Source organism: Pteropus alecto, unplaced genomic scaffold (assembly GCF_000325575.1).
Source record: "Pteropus alecto unplaced genomic scaffold, ASM32557v1 scaffold220, whole genome shotgun sequence".
Lineage (NCBI taxonomy): Eukaryota > Metazoa > Chordata > Mammalia > Chiroptera > Pteropodidae > Pteropus > Pteropus alecto.
The window spans coordinates 2,934,477-2,951,182 of record NW_006430043.1 but is presented as its reverse complement, the minus strand read 5'-3'; the positions used below and the strand labels follow the sequence as shown (position 1 = coordinate 2,951,182).

The 16,706-nt window shown below is 46.5% G+C and overlaps 1 protein-coding gene and 1 pseudogene across 6 annotated transcripts in view; one reads left to right on the top strand and one right to left on the bottom strand.

The window, feature by feature from the left end:
- Nucleotides 1–16,278, bottom strand: part of POU6F1 (POU class 6 homeobox 1) — a 21,788-nt gene extending 5,510 nt beyond the window's left edge. The window contains exons 1-11 of one of the 6 annotated variants that reach the window (XM_025045460.1): nt 13,274–16,278; nt 12,740–12,780; nt 9,229–9,323; nt 7,905–7,998; nt 7,608–7,803; nt 6,058–6,179; nt 4,929–5,154; nt 4,145–4,398; nt 3,356–3,484; nt 2,520–2,723; nt 305–446 (exon numbers count right to left, since the gene is read on the bottom strand). In XM_025045460.1, coding sequence (XP_024901228.1) covers nt 305–446; nt 2,520–2,723; nt 3,356–3,484; nt 4,145–4,398; nt 4,929–5,154; nt 6,058–6,179; nt 7,608–7,803; nt 7,905–7,998; nt 9,229–9,236 — 1,375 coding nt within the window. In that variant the 5' untranslated portion in view covers nt 9,237–9,323; nt 12,740–12,780; nt 13,274–16,278. Of the gene's footprint in view, nt 1–304; nt 447–2,519; nt 2,724–3,355; nt 3,485–4,144; nt 4,399–4,928; nt 5,155–6,057; nt 6,180–7,607; nt 7,827–7,904; nt 7,999–9,228; nt 9,324–12,739; nt 12,781–13,273 lie in introns of those variants that run through there. The other 5 variants (XM_015588529.2, XM_015588527.2, XM_025045477.1 and 2 more) reach the window with 5 other exon arrangements.
- Nucleotides 10,359–12,732, top strand: LOC102894530 (annotated as a pseudogene).
- Nucleotides 16,279–16,706: the final 428 nt, after the last annotated feature.

Below are 16,706 nucleotides of genomic sequence, written 5' to 3'. Positions count from 1 at the left end.
CCATTCTCCCTACTCCTGGCCTCCAAGCACATCTGTTGGCCATACGCATTCCTCAAATACCAGGTGAGAGATCACAGGAGAGACAGCCAATGGCTAGGCTTCTCAGAGAAGTGCCTCCACTATCATCATGCCTAGAATCCAGCTCAGTAGGAGTGGGAATAAGAAAGCCAGTCCCTGGCATTGGGTATTTATCCTTTCAGTTTAAACTCCAGGAAGTCTATTAAGGAGAGCAGCTTCTAAAGAGGTCAGGTGTCCGAATAAATGCCTCTCCCCTTCTCCACAACCTCCTCCAGGAGCCACTTACTGGACACCAACTGGCTGACAGTGGGCGTCTCTGAGCAGGTAATTGGGATGGGAGCAGAGGCAGATGGCTTGGCCGCTGGGGCTGGGCTGGCGATGACCACAGCAGGCTGGGGCACGGCTGGCGTGGGCTGGATGGGTTGCATCTATAAGAAGAGAGCCAACAAGCCCCTATTGCCCACCTGCCCACCTCAGGGGGTCGGAGTCCCTGCATGGACCAGAGGCAGGGCCAAAATGGGCATGAATTTACATTCACTCAGCACACTCCTACCTGTGTCCTATCAAAAAGCAAAACTAAAAGCTACCTATCAACACCCGCCCAATGATAATGACCTCCAAAATAAGCACAACAACTTGACCCACCAAGCTAGAGTCTCGTAGCCACCTGTGAAACAGGAAGGTCAGAGGCTCAGAAAGCTTCAGTATACTTGGTCAAAGCTCCAACAAGTGTCTGCCCTTAGGATAACTGCTTTCAAATCTCTGCCCTCAAGGAGAAATCTGATTCTAGAGCTTCCCAGGCCCCAAGTGTCCATTAATAAGGAACCAGCGAATGACATCTGGGACCCCCCTAAAAAGAGATACTGTGCAGCCATTAAAAAGAGTAAAGTCATCTCTTAACTACTGACATGGAAAGAACTGAGTCATAGTGCTAAGTGGAAAAAAAAAAATCAGGTGGAAAAAAGTTTTATGGAATAATTTCTTTAAAAAATACATATGAATTTCCAGGGAAAAATCGTGAGGCATATAAAGCAAGTTGTCAACAGAAGTCATCTCTGGGTGTGGAATTAGAAGAGATTTTTACTTTTTTACATTACACATAATCTTCGAATTTTTATAAAAATCATTTATCATTTATAATCAAAAGAAACTATAAATAAATGAAATTAGTATTTTTAGTATTTTTTTTTTAAAGAGGTTCCTGAAAAGTTCAAATTTCCTCTAGGATGGGTCCTGTTCCCTGAATTCTACCTCCTGATAGCTCTCAAGTCCATTTCCTCTCCTTTCCCAGGGCCTTAGCCTTAGTGCAGAGTGCCTTGTCTCTTGCTAGAACTGTTTAAGCTGTCTCCTTAACGACTCAGGTCTCACCACAGTCCATTCTTGTTATCCCTGGATAACAAAGGGAATTTTTTTTCATGCTAATCTAATCAGCTATTTCTCTGCTAAGAACTCCCCCACGACACTTCACTAGCTAATAATAGTGATAATAAAACACCGTTTTTCAAGTGCTTTCTGTGTACCAGAGTGTTAATTGCCTATGTGTAATATATCTTTTAACACTCATAACCTTCTGCAGTTGGTCCTCTTACAATCTCTGTTTTATAGATGAGGCTTAGAGGTTATTCACAAGCTGAGAAGCAGCATATCACATTTGAGAACCTTGGGCTTCAATATTAGCTGGGAACTTCTTAGAAAGGGGAATTCTTGGGCCCCTCCTCAGACCTACTGAATAAGAAACTTTGGGTTGCAGCCTGGGAGTCTTGCCCTCCAGGTGCTTCTGACACACACTCAGGTTTGAGAACCCCTGCTCTGGAGTGCTATACTTCTTGCGATTTCCTAAAGGTAGCATACTCTCTCATCCAACTCATCCCTCTAGATTAGTTCAGTGATCCCCAGTCTGTCGATAGCTCCCTTCTCTGGGTTCCCTTATCATGCCCCTATCATAGTCTTTGTCAGGCTGCCTTGTAATTGCTTTCAATGCTGGGCTACCTAAGGCTAGGAAGGGCATCTTATTCATCTCTATATCTTCAGCACCTGATATATAGTAAGCCCTCAAAAACTGCTCCTAGAATAAACAAACAAATGAATAATCAAAGCCACAGTGCAGAGTGGAGGGGTGGAAGGATGAAGCGGGAAGAGGGAGGGGATGCAGAACTAACCTCCTAGGGCTTTTCTGGCAGTTTGTTCACCCTGGAGCTGATTAAGGCCCGGTTTACTTTGACCACCTCCTTCCTGACCTTCTCAGAATAGCACTGGCCTCTGAGGGCACACAGACACGTTTTGGGTGTATGTGGAAGAGGGATGGGGGGGATGCTGTTTCCCTGGGCAGAACATGTGTGACTCACATGGGCTTTCTACCCTGGAACCTACCCTCACTTTTGGGAGATTCTCTGCTTTCCCATGGGCTTCAGAAAATAATCTTGTCCTGCCTGCAATCTGGAGACAGGCAGCCCATGCCAGATAGTACAGCCTGCCCCCACCCCCCACCCCAGCCCTGGTACCTCACTCTTAGCAGGGGACTCAGGTGTGCTGGGCTTCCGGACAGCCACAGGTGGAGGCAGGGGGCTGCTGGCTAGGGTCGCGATCACCTGGCCCTGGGCGTTCAACAGCAGCTGGGGGGTCACAGCCTGGACCTGCAGGCTTTGCGCTGGTGCTGGGGCTGCCACGCTAGCTGAGTTCACTACCCACGGAAGTGTTCCAATAACCTGGGAGGAAACAAGGCAGGGACCCTAAAGGTGAGGGCAGTGTCCAGCTCCCCCAACCCAACTCTCTACACTGGCAGAGGAAGGGACTTAGATGAATCACTTAACCCTTCTGGGCCTTAATTTCTTCCTCAGTAAAGTGAAGGATTCGCACTCTAAGAGCTGTTTCCTTTATTCTATCTCCAGAGCTGTGATGGAGCCAAAATAAGTCGGTGTGTGGAGTCAGCAGACCTGGACGTGAATCCTCACCCTGCCACAGTTTAGCTCTGTGGCTTAATTTCTCTGAACCTCAGTCTTCTCCCGTAAAAAGTGGGAATAAAAATCTCCGCCTAATAAATTTGTACTCAAAACGAAGTGAGATAGTGTATGAGAAAACACCTAGCAAGAGCCTGGCCACAAAGTGGATGCTCCATAAATGAAGTGGGTGCTCACCTCAACTAGAGTGGGCACCTCTAAGGCAGAGTGGTGGCTATACCCCTGCCTGGCTTCAGCATCAGCAGAGAGTTGCCATACAGGAGATATGAACAGCAGCCTGACACCCTGTTTAAATTTCTATGACCTTCAGCCCAAGTTCTGGCCCCCCCAGCTAGCTTTTCCACAGCTGCCACCCCTCAACCCTGGCTTTGACCACTTGCCTGCCCCTGAGCGTTGGTGAGGATCTGACTGCTGATCCCTGGCATGCTGGGAATGGCGTTGGCAATGACTGGAGTGGTGGTGAGGGAGCCCAGGATCTGAGTCTGCCCCCCAATGGAAGCAGCACTGATCTGTGGGTGGAAGAAGAATCTTGCTCAGAGGCTGAGGGACAGGAAAGAGCCCAAGGCAGAGTGAAGAGGGCTCAGGGCATTGGGGTGGGGAGGTAGGGATGTGGGGCAGATATGAATGTGGGCTGCAGGCCCATGTCCACTAGCTGAATAGTATCTAGGGCTAGGGGTTGCAGGGGGTCAGCCGGGAAGGATGGGCCACGGCCATGGAAGAGTAACTCTGGCTAATCTTTCAGGCTAGGCCTAGGAGGGTAGAAGGGCTAGACAGGAGTAGCTGATGTGATTTTGGCCACATCTAACAACTCCACTGCCAAGCCAGGAGCCACATTGGACCAACATTGGCACAGGTCTGTGAGCCTCTAGCTCCACCTTAGTGACAGCTCACAAGTTTGCAGTCCCCAGACATCATCCCACCCTCTAAGGCTGGTCCAGTGGTTCAGGTTCTGGAGAATTTGCCCAGCCCTCTTGGCAGAAGTTGTCTGCTCTTGTTTGAGATGGACGGATTGGCAGCTGCAAGGAGAAGGCTTCAGAGGGAGCCCATCTCCGTTGACGTGTTGGAAAAGAGCCATATTCAGGGGGCTGGTCCTCCACCTCCTTCCTCCCCTGTCAGTTCCACCCTTGGCCCAAGATTCAGTTCATCCCTGGGTGAGGGCAGCGGCTTACGATTCCCGGGCTAAATGCGAAGCCTGCAGGATGGACGGTGATCTGTGGGGGGGTATCCACTGGCTTGGGGGTGGGGGCAGTAGCGGTGGCAGCAGTGGGCTGCGGTAGAATGGCAGGCGTGGTCTGCAGCAGCGGAGGGGTCTGGAACAGCGTCTGGGGCTGAGCTGGTGGCCGGGGCTGGGCGGGCGAGGAGGCCTGTACCGGTGGGGCAGCTTGTACGGGTGCCGGAAGGGCGGTATTCAGCACAGCAGCTGCTATGGAGCAAGGCAGAGACAAAGGTGCTCAAATGCCTAGTTGCAGCCCAGAGCAGCTCCAATCCCAAGGGATCTGGCACAAGAATGAGAGGGGGTTGGGGCAGTGGGGCAGAGCGGGGACAGGCAGCTGATTCCCTTGATCCTTGCAGGGGGCAGCACATGCCAACTTCTCTCATCCCCCCTCCCTTGGGCCTGGAGATGTGTAGGTTCAAAACCAGAAGCTGAATCTTCTTGCAGTCCTTCTCAGGAGGCTGGTCATGGGGTGAATTCTGGCGTGGGGGGAGAGGGGCAGTCTCAGACAGTTGGTTGAAGTAAGAGAGGCCTGCTGGGCCAGCGTGGTGTCATCGCCTAGAGTCCTGAGTTGGTGCAGCGTCTCTGTGGCTGGGTGCCTGGGACACTGGATCCAAACTCCAAGGCTGTTGCCCTGGGCGAGCTGCAGGTTCTGAGTCCAACATGGCAAGCCCGTGTGCAGGAATGGTAGTGTAGGGTGGTGAGGGGCCTGGTGCAGTCCTGGGGAGAGTTGCCGTTACCTTGGAGACTGGCTAAAGGTGGCTTGAAAATTCCCCCCGTAGGAGAAGTAGCGGTCAGTCCTGGGAGGGCAGCCACGGTTGCTGTAGGAATTGTCCACACGGCCAGCCCCTGCTGACCAGCCACTTGACCTGCAATACTGATGGGGATAAGAAGAGGTTGAGTAACTGCCCCTGCTGGAACCATAACTCCTGTCAGAACTGTGGCTAAGTTTTCCTGAGTCAAGACCTGCAAAAGCAAACAAGATTTCAAAAAGAAAAGAAAAAATAAAAAAATCAACATTGATAGCGCAAACACTGGGTCTCTCAGACCCAGTTGAGCACAAACAAAGCATTCTGAGGCAGTGGGGAAAAGGCCGCATGAAGTGGGGGAAGAGATACGCCCTGGCCAGAGGTCCAACCCTGAAAGGGGTGCCTAGATCGGACTATCCTGCCTTCAGAGAAGCATCTCAAAGCAAGGACAGGGCCTGGCCCTGTTCACAGGACAGTAAAGTGTGTACGGGCCTCTTCCACTACAGTCTGCTGCCTCCCAGGCCTTCCCTGGGCCCTTGCCCACAGGACCGGTGTTTTGTGGCCAGGAAGCAAGGGGGTGATGGAACCAAGTGGTCAAGAGCCGACAGAGGCCTCTGGGAATTTCCGATTAACGCTACCTTTAATGGATGCCTAGGAGATCTGTGCATATAGCGAAAGGTCTCAGGGAGCTCAGTACTCCTGGAGGATCCTGGAGGCAGCTTCTAACTTTGCCAGGGCTGTCCCCTGGCTCTAAACGAGAACTCTGTGAATAGTGCATTAACTCTTTCAGGCATCCACTAGATGGGCTGACAAGTGTATCCACTCATTTAGCCATTAGAGAAACAGAAAAGCCTGAGGCATGAAGAGTTAATGCGCTCTCTACAACCCTTGCTAGACCCAAGGAGATTACCTGGCAAATAACATCTACTTTTCTCAGTGGGCCTAATCTGGGGCAGGGGAGAGGCCAGGGGTGCCTAGTAGGGGATTCCCTCCCTCGAGCCACTGCCCCTTCCCTGTGCTGCCTCGTGAAGTTCCCAGATCCCATGGCTACCCCATCTTGGCAGTCCTATGCCTTGCTCTTGCCCATTGTTCTCTGTCCAGCTCCCTGGGTGGCTCTTACCTGGGGGGCAGCTTGTACAGCCAGTGATGTCAGGGTCTGAGAAGTCTGAGGCTGGCTTGGGGCTTGGCTGAAGGTGGTGACAGCCGGGGCAGGGCTCAAAGGGATTCCTGGGAGTGGCTTCACTTCACATGGCAATGAGAGAAAGAAGGACAAGGAGTGAGCCTGGTGTGAGCAGAGGGGTCACGGGACTGGACTGTCTTGTCTGTAGCTTGAACTGGCAATTCTCAGCCCCATATTGTGTTTTTGCATAACTGGAGACCAATCACTGGCTTCTCCTGGCCCAGCAAGTAACTTTTGAAATGCTACTGGTAGGGAGAAGAGGAGGCTAGAAAGCCTTGTGCCAGACCTAGGAGGTAAGCCTGTCTTTTCCCACATTTAAATGAAGAAAATGTAGGCCTAAACAGGTGGATACCAGTCTCTCATTTCCTGGCTTTATAGGATACTGTGACCAATGACATAGTAAGTAGAGGGGCCTAAAGTGAACATGTGTCAGGGAAGGAAGGAGCTAGAATCAATGGGAGCAGCTTCCCTTGGCTCATCTAGCAACTGCATAATTGCTCACCCCACCTCAGGACACTTTTTGGATACAGGTGCTGGCTTGGGGAAGGGGCAAAGATTCTTCAGGGTACGGTCCTTGAAATGACGGTCCCTGAAAATTGGACATATCTTTGCCACATTCAGGATCACAGTGGCTGTCTGAGTCAAGCAGCTATTCTCGGCCAGTCCCTGAGGTCTGAAGTCTGGAAGAGCAGCTTCCATGAACTTCTAAAGGAATTTTCTGTGAACGGAAGCTTTGCAGCCAGGTCATAACTTCCTCTTGCTGCCTTAATTTAGTGAGGTATTGGGGACCCACATCAGGAAGCCTCTTCAAAGCTACACAACAATGAGGAGAGGGGTTATTATTTAATATATGGTGAGGCATTAAAAGGAGTCTAAGTATTGGATGATGGGTATTAGACCAGATCAGTGGGCTCTTAATACTGGCTGGGCATAGATTTCAAGGCCCTAGTCTGGGCTTACTGAATCAGAATGTCTGGGGTGGAGGCAAGTAACCTCTCCTCTCTTTTTCCTTTCTAAAAATTAAAAGAAAAAAATTTTTCAATTACAGTTGACATACAATATTATATTAGTTTCAGGCATACATCATAGCGATTAGACATTTATATAACTTATGAAGTGATCACCCTGATAAATCTAGTACCCATCTAACATCATGTATGGTTATCATAATATTATTGATTATGAATCTTCTCTGAGGTTAATTCAATCCCTGAGCTGAGCTCTGCCACTCTCCTTTCATCTCACCCTGACTCATCCCAGTTTAGGTCCGGAAGTGACTGAAACCAGAACTAAAGTTCCAGAGACAAAGAGTACAGGATAGCCCTAGAAGTTGACTGGAAGTATAAGTTGTGGCCAGAGGCTGTCCCGTAGAAAGGAAGATGATAAAACTCTAAAGCCACCTAGGCCCCAGGGACTTATGCTGACTCCCCAGGGAACCACAGAAAGGCTCTCAGGTGGAGCAGTGCCAGATGGGAGGAATGGGCTCGTACCAGTTGCCTCTGCAGAGGAGTCTGGGTTGTCTGGCCCAGCTTCGTCAGCAGGTACATTGGCTTCAGCCGGACCTCTGCTCTGGGAGCCATCGCTGGCCACACCCTCCAGTCCTTTGCCCTCCTCCTCAGCAGGGATGTGGGCATCCACCCCAACTTCCAGCACACGGATGGTCTCATGGCCTGACATCACGATGACCTGCAAACAGAGGACAGGAATCACTGCTGGGAGAGGGGATGATATAGACCTCCCTGGGAACCAGAGCTCTGGGTATGGTTGGGGGAGAGAGGAAATGGCACCTCAGGATGAAGACCTCCTGTCCCAGCGACTGTGTGCTCTGTGAGAATTCCAGAGCTTGGGGCAAGCTGCAGCTCCTTGATTCCAGAGAATTTGCTGCTAGGAGAAAGTAGGCCCGGGGGGCAGGGGGAAGGGCCTGACACAAGCTGGAAAAAGTCCCATTGAGCCAGACCACTTGGGAATATTTATATTTGCTCCCTCTCATAGACTCGGTTCAGGGAGTGGGAAATGGCCTATCCCACAGCCTTGCAAGGATGTCCTTTGGCCTCTAGGACACTGGTGTATGGCTGTGAGGGCCCCTAACACAGTATCCACAGCTTAAGCTGGGCCAACAAGCAAATCCCACTTTACGTCTCCTGAAACCTTATAGAAGTTCCCTCAAAGGTAAATGGGTGGAAAACAGATGCTCCATAATGTTGAGTAACTTTTTCAGCTCATAATTTCTTTATTTCCAAAACTCTAGGGTAAAGGCCAAGATTTCCCTGCAAGCTAATTTCCTTAAACAAGGGTCAGGAATCCTGAAGACGCAGCCTCTCACCCCATCCCCCTGGACTGGAGCTTGTGCCCTGTGAGCCTATGGCTCCAGTTGTGCCATCTGCTGTGGGCCAGCTCTGACCTTGAAGATAGCCTGCATGTCCCAGTGATGCAGGCGGTCCCTGGGCCTCCTCAGAACACTTGATCTTCTTTCCCTGCTCAAACAGCCAGCATTCAGCTCTTTACCTGCAGCACTGAAATGCTTCCAATTGGGCCATTCAAGAATCAAGAACACTGTACGTTAAAAAGCTCTGTGTCGGGCCTCCCCTGCACTTGGCCTGTGCCTGAAACCACTCCCACGACACACTCCTTAAGCCTGAAAATTGGATCCAGCCAGAGCCTCGGCTGGAAAAAGTGACAATGTGATCCATCTAGGGAGCTGGAGTGAAATAAACCCCCCAAAGCAGTTGCCTTTTTCACTCGAACTTGACCTATGAGAGACTTCACTCCAATTACATTTTAGGAAATATTAATCTTTTTCTCCCTTTAAAAACTACATAAGTATTAAATGGTCATTGTAGAAAAATTAGAAAAAATATATAAGCAATGTCCTGATGTCCAAATCTTTCCCCATGTAAGCTTATACATATTTGCACATTTTAATTTCACTTTTTAGTCATAGCTTAAATCCCCAAACTCAGCCTCTGAGAAACCCTAACTGGCAACTACATCTGGATAGGTGAAGTGACCGTGAAGTTTGGTAAGAAACAATGAGGGGCTCTGTGGGGTCTTCCTACTTGCCCACACCACTTGGTCCATTACCCTCACTCTCCCACCTGACCCGGAAGATACCTGCTCATTGACAGTCAGAGATGACTCTGGGCCAGCTCCTGGATCCATGGTCACTTGTCAGGGTGGGGTTGGGGTCAACCCACACCTAGCACATCCTGTGGAGTGAAATGAGATAGGAAAAGCAAAGGCTGATGTGACAGTAATACAATTTCTATACCATCTCAAAAAGTTGGAAGTAGAATGGTAGGAAGAGAGAGAAGCTAAGTTCTCCCAAATATTTGTAGAAATAAATGAAACAGGATTCTAAGGATTTTAAAGTGTCCTAGGAGAACATACACCAGGGTAACAAGAGGAAAGAGAGGGCCAGGCATCTGTCCCTGGGCGTTCCTGAGTCCACTGGGAGAGAGCAGACTCAGCAGAACCCAAGGTGACCCAAGGTGACCCTGACCCAGAGTCTGACTCTGACTCAGAACCTCAGATGTGGATAAGGAGCACACTGGGTATCAGAGTGCTTCTCAAGGGAGGAGTCTGAGCAGACTTCCTGGAAGGGATGGTAAAGACAGGAATAAATTAAAACAGTAGTCTCAAACTTTAAAGTGCATGATCATCACCTGGAGCACTTACTAAAAAACACAGATCCCCCCAGCTTCCTCTGGATCAAATATCCTCAGAGAGTCCAATTCAGCACGTGGGGCCCACAGAATCACCCCTTAGGTGATTCCGTGGCAATGGCTCAAGGATCATACTGGCCTTTCACACTGGAGGCAGGACAACATCCTAGATGGTAGAGTAGTCTGACAAATGCAGTGAGGAGTGGGAGAAGCCCTTGTAAGAACAGGCTGTCTGGCTGGAGCCACAAACCATACAGTCAAAAGAAATAAAGGTAATAAAGGGGACAAATAGGTTTAAACACTTATATAGAAAAGAAGACAATTAACATTTGAGCGCCTACTCTGCTAAGCATTTTAGGTAACACTCATGTATCATTCATAGCAGCTGGGGGCAGGGGCATTATTTTCACCATATAGATGAGGAAACAAAGCTCAGAGAAATGTTCTAGATTCTCCACTTTCCCCTTTCTCTCCCTCTGCCATCCCAGGGTCATTTGTTTGTTTTCTTTTTTGTGTGTTTTTACTGAATGAGATAAAATCCATATAACATAAAATTCACCATTTTAACCATTTACAAATATAAAATTCAGTGGAATTTAGCACACTCATAATGTTGTGCAACCATCACCACTATTCGTTCCAGAGCATTTTCATCATCCCCAAGGGAAATCCCATACCCTTTTCCTGCCACCCTCAGTCCCTGGCAATCTGCTTTGTCTCTATGGATTTGCCTATTCTTGATATTTCCTATAAATGGAATCCTACAATATGTGTCTGGCTTCATTTACTCAGCAGAATGTTTTCAAGGTTCATCCATGTTGTAGCATATACCAGTACTTCATTCCTTTTTATAGCTCGATAATATTCCATTGTATGGGCTTTCTGCACTCTCTGGGGATGGCTCAGTGACAGATAAACCAAGATTTGATTTCCAAGATGGAAAGTCCATCAGACTCAGCTGTGACTTTACCCAGCACTCCACAGGCCTGTGCTAATCCACCACCTCCCCATACGAGTAGTTCCGAAAAGCAACTTATTAGTAACACTTAGAAAACGATTCAAGGAAAATAAGAACTTCATTTAATCCTTGTTACAGAATGGTAAAACGTCTTAGAAAATGAAGAAAACAATCAGAACTTTTCAGAGAAACCAGCATCTTCAACAGAAGAAAACTAGAATTTAAAGAATAATTTTAACATGTAGACAGTGAATTTGAAGAAAATATATATTCGAAAAATATATTCAAAAATGTCAATGCACGTGAACCTAAATCACTTGGTAGTGGGTCATGCAGTGGTCTCCAAAATGTTTTTGTGAATCAGAAGCTTTCCAAACAAGAATTAAATGAAGAAAAGGCAAAATTGGTAAAGCAGGTTGAAGAGAAAGAAGACCTTCTTCAGAGGCCAAAATTACAGTAGTCAAAATGTATAGGTCAAAGAATGACCTGTCTCAGCTACAGTTGTTAATGAAGAAGTGGTTAAGTTGTAGCCAGTTGTTGCTTTATGAGTTACAGTCAGCTATATCCGAGAACAAGAAACTCAGTTTTACTCAGTTAGACCACTGTTAGTTAGACGATAAACTGCTACACTATAACAGAAATGAAGAAGAATTTGTAGATGTTTTAGTCATCATGTTTTTCTTGAATATCTTTGAGAATCACAATGTAATAAAAAGCTACTTAATACATTTTAAAGATAAGAGAAGAAACCACTAGGGCTTAGAGAAAGGTATCCTGACGAACGTCAATTTAGGGCACTCTGTTATATAAATATAAACCAAGTTCTAAAATGAAAATTTAGCATTTTGAATAAATTTCTCAAAGAAAAGATTTTTTAAAACTATTAAACATTTTAAATAATAGTAAAAATAATTTGTGCAATTCTCATTAAATCCTGGAAGGGAGCCAGGGCCCACTCAGAGCCTCCTCTTTTGCCTTCTTTCTCTTTGAGTTTGAAAAACTCCTGAAGCAAACCTGGCATGGCACCTTGCTTGGCTAACGGATGACTCACTTACCCCAGCCTTCCTGTGCTAACATCTAAAACACAGGAAATCTCGGGGAGAGAAAGAACTGAGAGTGCTGAAGCATTTGCCTACGGCCTGAAAATCCAGAGATCCAGGACCATCCAGGACTCTCAGCAGAGCGGACTGAGATGAGTTAGAGGACCTGGTTCCACTTATCATTCTTCTTTGGGAACTGCTTTGGGCTTAGGGCGATGTTCCAAGACATCCAGGAGGAGCACTGGGAAATTGTAAACAGATCAGAACACCCTAGGATTGCCTGAGATCCTAGTAGGAAAAATCCTGAAATGCTTTGTCCTTTGTTTATTTGACAAATATTTCAGCGGCTTCTATGCTCTAGGTGTTGGGGAAACAGTGTGGGAAAAACACATTTCCCAGCTTCGTCAAGAATTCTACAGTCTAATAAGGGAGTCAAGGAAATAAAAAGGTAACTATAATACAGTATGTTTAAATGTCACTGTGGATGAGCAGAGAATGGTGGAGGATCCACAGAAGGGATTCTCAATGAAGTTTTGTGTGTTCCTTTCCCCTAGTTCTAGAGGAGCATGTGTTTCAGACATGAAATTTTATGTATAAGAATCTTGTGCCATGTAGAGGAAAATGGAATTTACATGGGATTCAGACTTTTAATTCAGACTCATTTCTGTGGTTTTAGTCACTCCGTTAACATTTAATGTAGTTGAGGTTTTCGAGGTGTAAAATACCTTCTCATTATACACTCATTTTGCGGGGTAGAGGGTACTCTGTGTGAAGGTAGTTGACTCCAAGGAATGGCTGATTGAGCTGAAATTAATATTACCGGTATTCAAATGAAAGAGTCACATTTGTTATGAGAAATTACCTTTCAAACTTTTGACATTGCAATTCTCTCAGGCTAGGTTGTTTATAGATATCAGTATCTCCAGTTCCATATAACTTTTGTATTTAAATTGTGTACCCACCTGCCTCCTGCAGAGCTGTCACTCAAGTAGGCCCACAAGGACTGGAAGCAAAAGATTGGTATAGAGGGATAGTTGGGGCTGAGCTGAATAGGGCAGACAATCTACTCTTCCCCTCATCCACAGACGGTCTCCCCAGCCTGACAACTACCAAATCTAAATCTCCAGCTTGGATCTCATCTGGGAACTTCATGCTCACATATCCAACAGCCTACTGGTTGCTCACATCATCTTATACTCAACATATTCAAAAGCAAACTCCTGATTTTCACCCCCAAATTTGCTCTATCTGCATGCAGCCTTCCCCATTTCAGCAAATGGCAGCCTTTATTTTTCACAGATGCTCAGGCCAAAAATCTTGCCAACACCCTTGCTTTCTCTCTTACATCTACCATTTACTCCTTCAGCAATCCTTGTTGGCTCTCCCTTCCAATATGCCCAGAATCTTCCCACTTCTTATCACTACTACCTCTGTCCACACAACTTTAGTACCTGGTGCGAAGAAATACCACATCCCCTCTAGCACACAAATATTACCTGCCCTGTTCTTAAATCATCAGACTCCAGGCGGGCTGCTACCTCGTTCAAGTTGTCATTGCTTGATGGCTTGTCTGCATATCCTCCCACCCTTCTCCATTTCTGGCCCCAGGACACAGATTTGCCTTCCCACCTGTTGAAGAATAATAATCACTGATGGTTTATTGGGACCCAGGCCCTTTACACACGGTATTACAGTAAGCACCTTCTGGAGACAGCTTTCTTTCATATTCTCAGCTCTAACATTTACTAGTTGTGGGACTCAGGACATACAATGTAACCTCTGTACCTCAGTTTCCTCATCAATAAAAATGAGAGTAATGGCACCTACTTCATAGGGCTATTGTGAGAATTGAATAAATTAATGCATTTAAAAAATTTAGATTGATGTCTGGCATATAATAAGTGTTCAGAAAACGGCAGTTATTATAAAAATTTACATACATTATCTCATTTCAATTTAGTGTAGCACTTAAGAACTTAGGTTCGTCTCTCAGTTTCAGCATTTCTTAGCTGTGAAGCCCTAGGAGACGACCTAACCTCTCTATGTATGCTTCAGTTGCCATACTTGAAATGGGAATAGTGTTGCGATAAATTTTGTAAGATATTCAATTCTGACACCAACTTCAAGAGAGCATGGAGCAAACACATACTAAAGCTTGACCAGTTGTGTGACTGTCCACATGTGGGCAGGTTACTTTTCTGATTTCTTGGGGATAAATAATAAGAGAGCTTACCTTAGAATTACTGTACAGAACACTAAGAGCAATTAGCTATTATTATCACCATTTTTATAGATAAAAAAGTTGAGGATCAAAGAGAGATAAGGGTATAGGCTTTGGAGGAAACCTAGATTCAAGCCCCAGCTAGGCCATTAAATAGCTTTGTGGTCTTGGGCAACTGCTTTAATCTTTCTGAAGCATAATTTCCTTATCTTTAAAATGATGATTAAATGGGCAAGCATTATGGGGTTGTTATAATAATATGAGGTCATGTAAGTAAAATGCTCTTATTATGATCTCTATTTTTTATCTATAGGGAAATGGAAGTTGGGAGAGGTCAGGTGACTTGACCAGGATCATAGTAGAGTCAGTGGCTGATTCAAATTTCAAAGTGTGTCTACCTGCCCCAGACTCCTAGCCTTCTGACACCACACCAAGCCTTCTCTCTGTAAATGGGAGGAAGGCGGATGGGGACTGTTCTGGCCCCCAAGGATCAGGACACATTGGGAAGTGGAAGCTTTCAGTTCTGCTCCAGATCCTCCCCTTCAGACCCTGGATCCACGGGCAGAAATAATGGCTTGCTATGTGGTTGGTAGACCAGCTAGGCACACACATGGGCCAGAGGGAGGGAAAGGGAAAAAAATTGAAAAGCAGTGAATAACTTTATTTTCCCTTTCAAACCTACCATTTATAATCTTAGGCATGTGAGTGAAGACTTGTTTAATAAGGACAAATTTAGGTTTAGTTTCTCCTCCTGCTCCCTTTCTCTTATGCCCAAACTTGATTAATTCTGGGCAGGATGATAGGAGGGAGCATATGAAATGTAAAAAATAAAAAGTAGGTGTCTTCCCCCACTAGACTGTAAGCTCCAAGAATGTAGGTCCACTTATTATCATAACAAGAGGTTATAATACCTAGTACGTAACAGGAGGTTATGAATATTAGCTGAAAATACAAAGTAAGAAATCGGATTACTTAGTTTTCTCATATTTCCTATCTTCTCCTCAAAACACATATCCTATTTCAATTTTTTTTTGCCCCCATTCCCAATACTAGGGTGACTTAAAGAATGATTTTAAAGAAGTAAGATTGAGTTCTGAAGAACCCTGACCACACTTACTCCTTCCTAATATGCCTGTCCAGCTCCTCAATCCCAAACCTTGTCTCCCTTGGCCAGTTTCTCCCAGGTCTCACTCCCTCTTGTGGACTTTCTGATCTTCATTTTGACACAGAAAGAGCTTGGGCCATAAAGGCAGAAGACCCAAGTTGAGTACTGCTTCTGCCTCAGGTAACCCCTCTAAGCCTCAGTTTCCTTAACTATAAAATGGGGCTAAATTATAGCACACACCTCATGGGTTACTGTGAGGATTAAATCGATAACATTTATGTAAGTCACTTAGGACGGGGCCTGGCACACAGCAAGCATTGTATAATCGTTTGTTATGTTACTGTTATTATTTTTAATTGAAGTAAAGCATGCATATAAAAATGCTTTTAATTGTAAAGTGTTATAAAAAATGTAAAAGATTACTATTATGACTTTATAGTGAGTAAATCTTGGGGAGGGGGATATTATCTTAGCCCACGTTCCTTCATAATGCAGAGAACCCTCAGGGAAGCAAATTTCTTCTGACTCACTTTTTCTTAATTGCCAGGGAGTACTTTCAAGAAGAGAAGAAATAGCCTATCACACACACACAAACGCACACCCCCACATGATATTATCTTGTTTGTTTTCATGTTTATGATCTGCCTGTCCCTCCAAACTGGAATGGAAACTCCAAGACAGAGGAAGTTCTATCTGTATTGCTCAGAGTGTGTGGCACAGAGTGGGTATTTTTTTTCGGACAAGTGAACAAATAAAGTTCTACCGCTGATATGCTTGTCAATGTTGGCTGCCTTAGACTCCCAAGAAAGGGGAGGAGAGATAAACGTCTATGAACAATTGAAGACCAGCCTTCTACTTTCAGAACAGAGACTCAGAGCACATGAGCAGATAAAGATAAAATCTCTGCAAAGAGCTTTTTTTCATTTGCCCAGGAAGGCTTCCTGACAGTCTTTGATTTACCCTTGCCCCTCAGTAGAGGCTGTTTTGTGCAGGTTTTAGGCTTCCAATCACAGCTGCGTGAGAGATCCCAACGCTAAAGTGAAGATTGCAAGGCACCCTTGGCCTTGCCAGATGAGAATGCCCAGGGAGCACATATCGGCCCATTATTATGAAAATGTATTAATAATAATATTGTTATTAAATATTTATGAAGTGTTCATGCTCTGCTCAATGGTGACCCGCCCACCACTCCCCCACCCTTCCAGCAACGCCCGGGTCCCTAACCCGGAGTCCCACCAGTCCTCCTGGTGTATTGCGATTGGAGAGAATTGTAACAGGTCGCCCTCGCCTCCTAAGCCGACAGTAACCGCCGGGAACCCAGGCTCCCAGGTTCTCCCGTGGGGCGAGAATCCGCTCCTGGTCGCCACGGGATCTGTATATAGAACGTCTTCTACAGTCTGTACCCCACGTTGGCTCCAGGGACAGAAACCGGGAGGGGCCAGGTGCAAGCTCCCTACGGGGTCTACCTGGCGGCTGCCCCCACCCCTTCCCGGTCCCCGCCGGCCGGCGGGCGGGCGAGGGCGCGGCCCTGGGCTTCCCGCTCCCAGGAGGGCGGCCGCACGCTGTCCCACTCCCAGAGCTCCCTGCTGCCGGGCCCAGCATC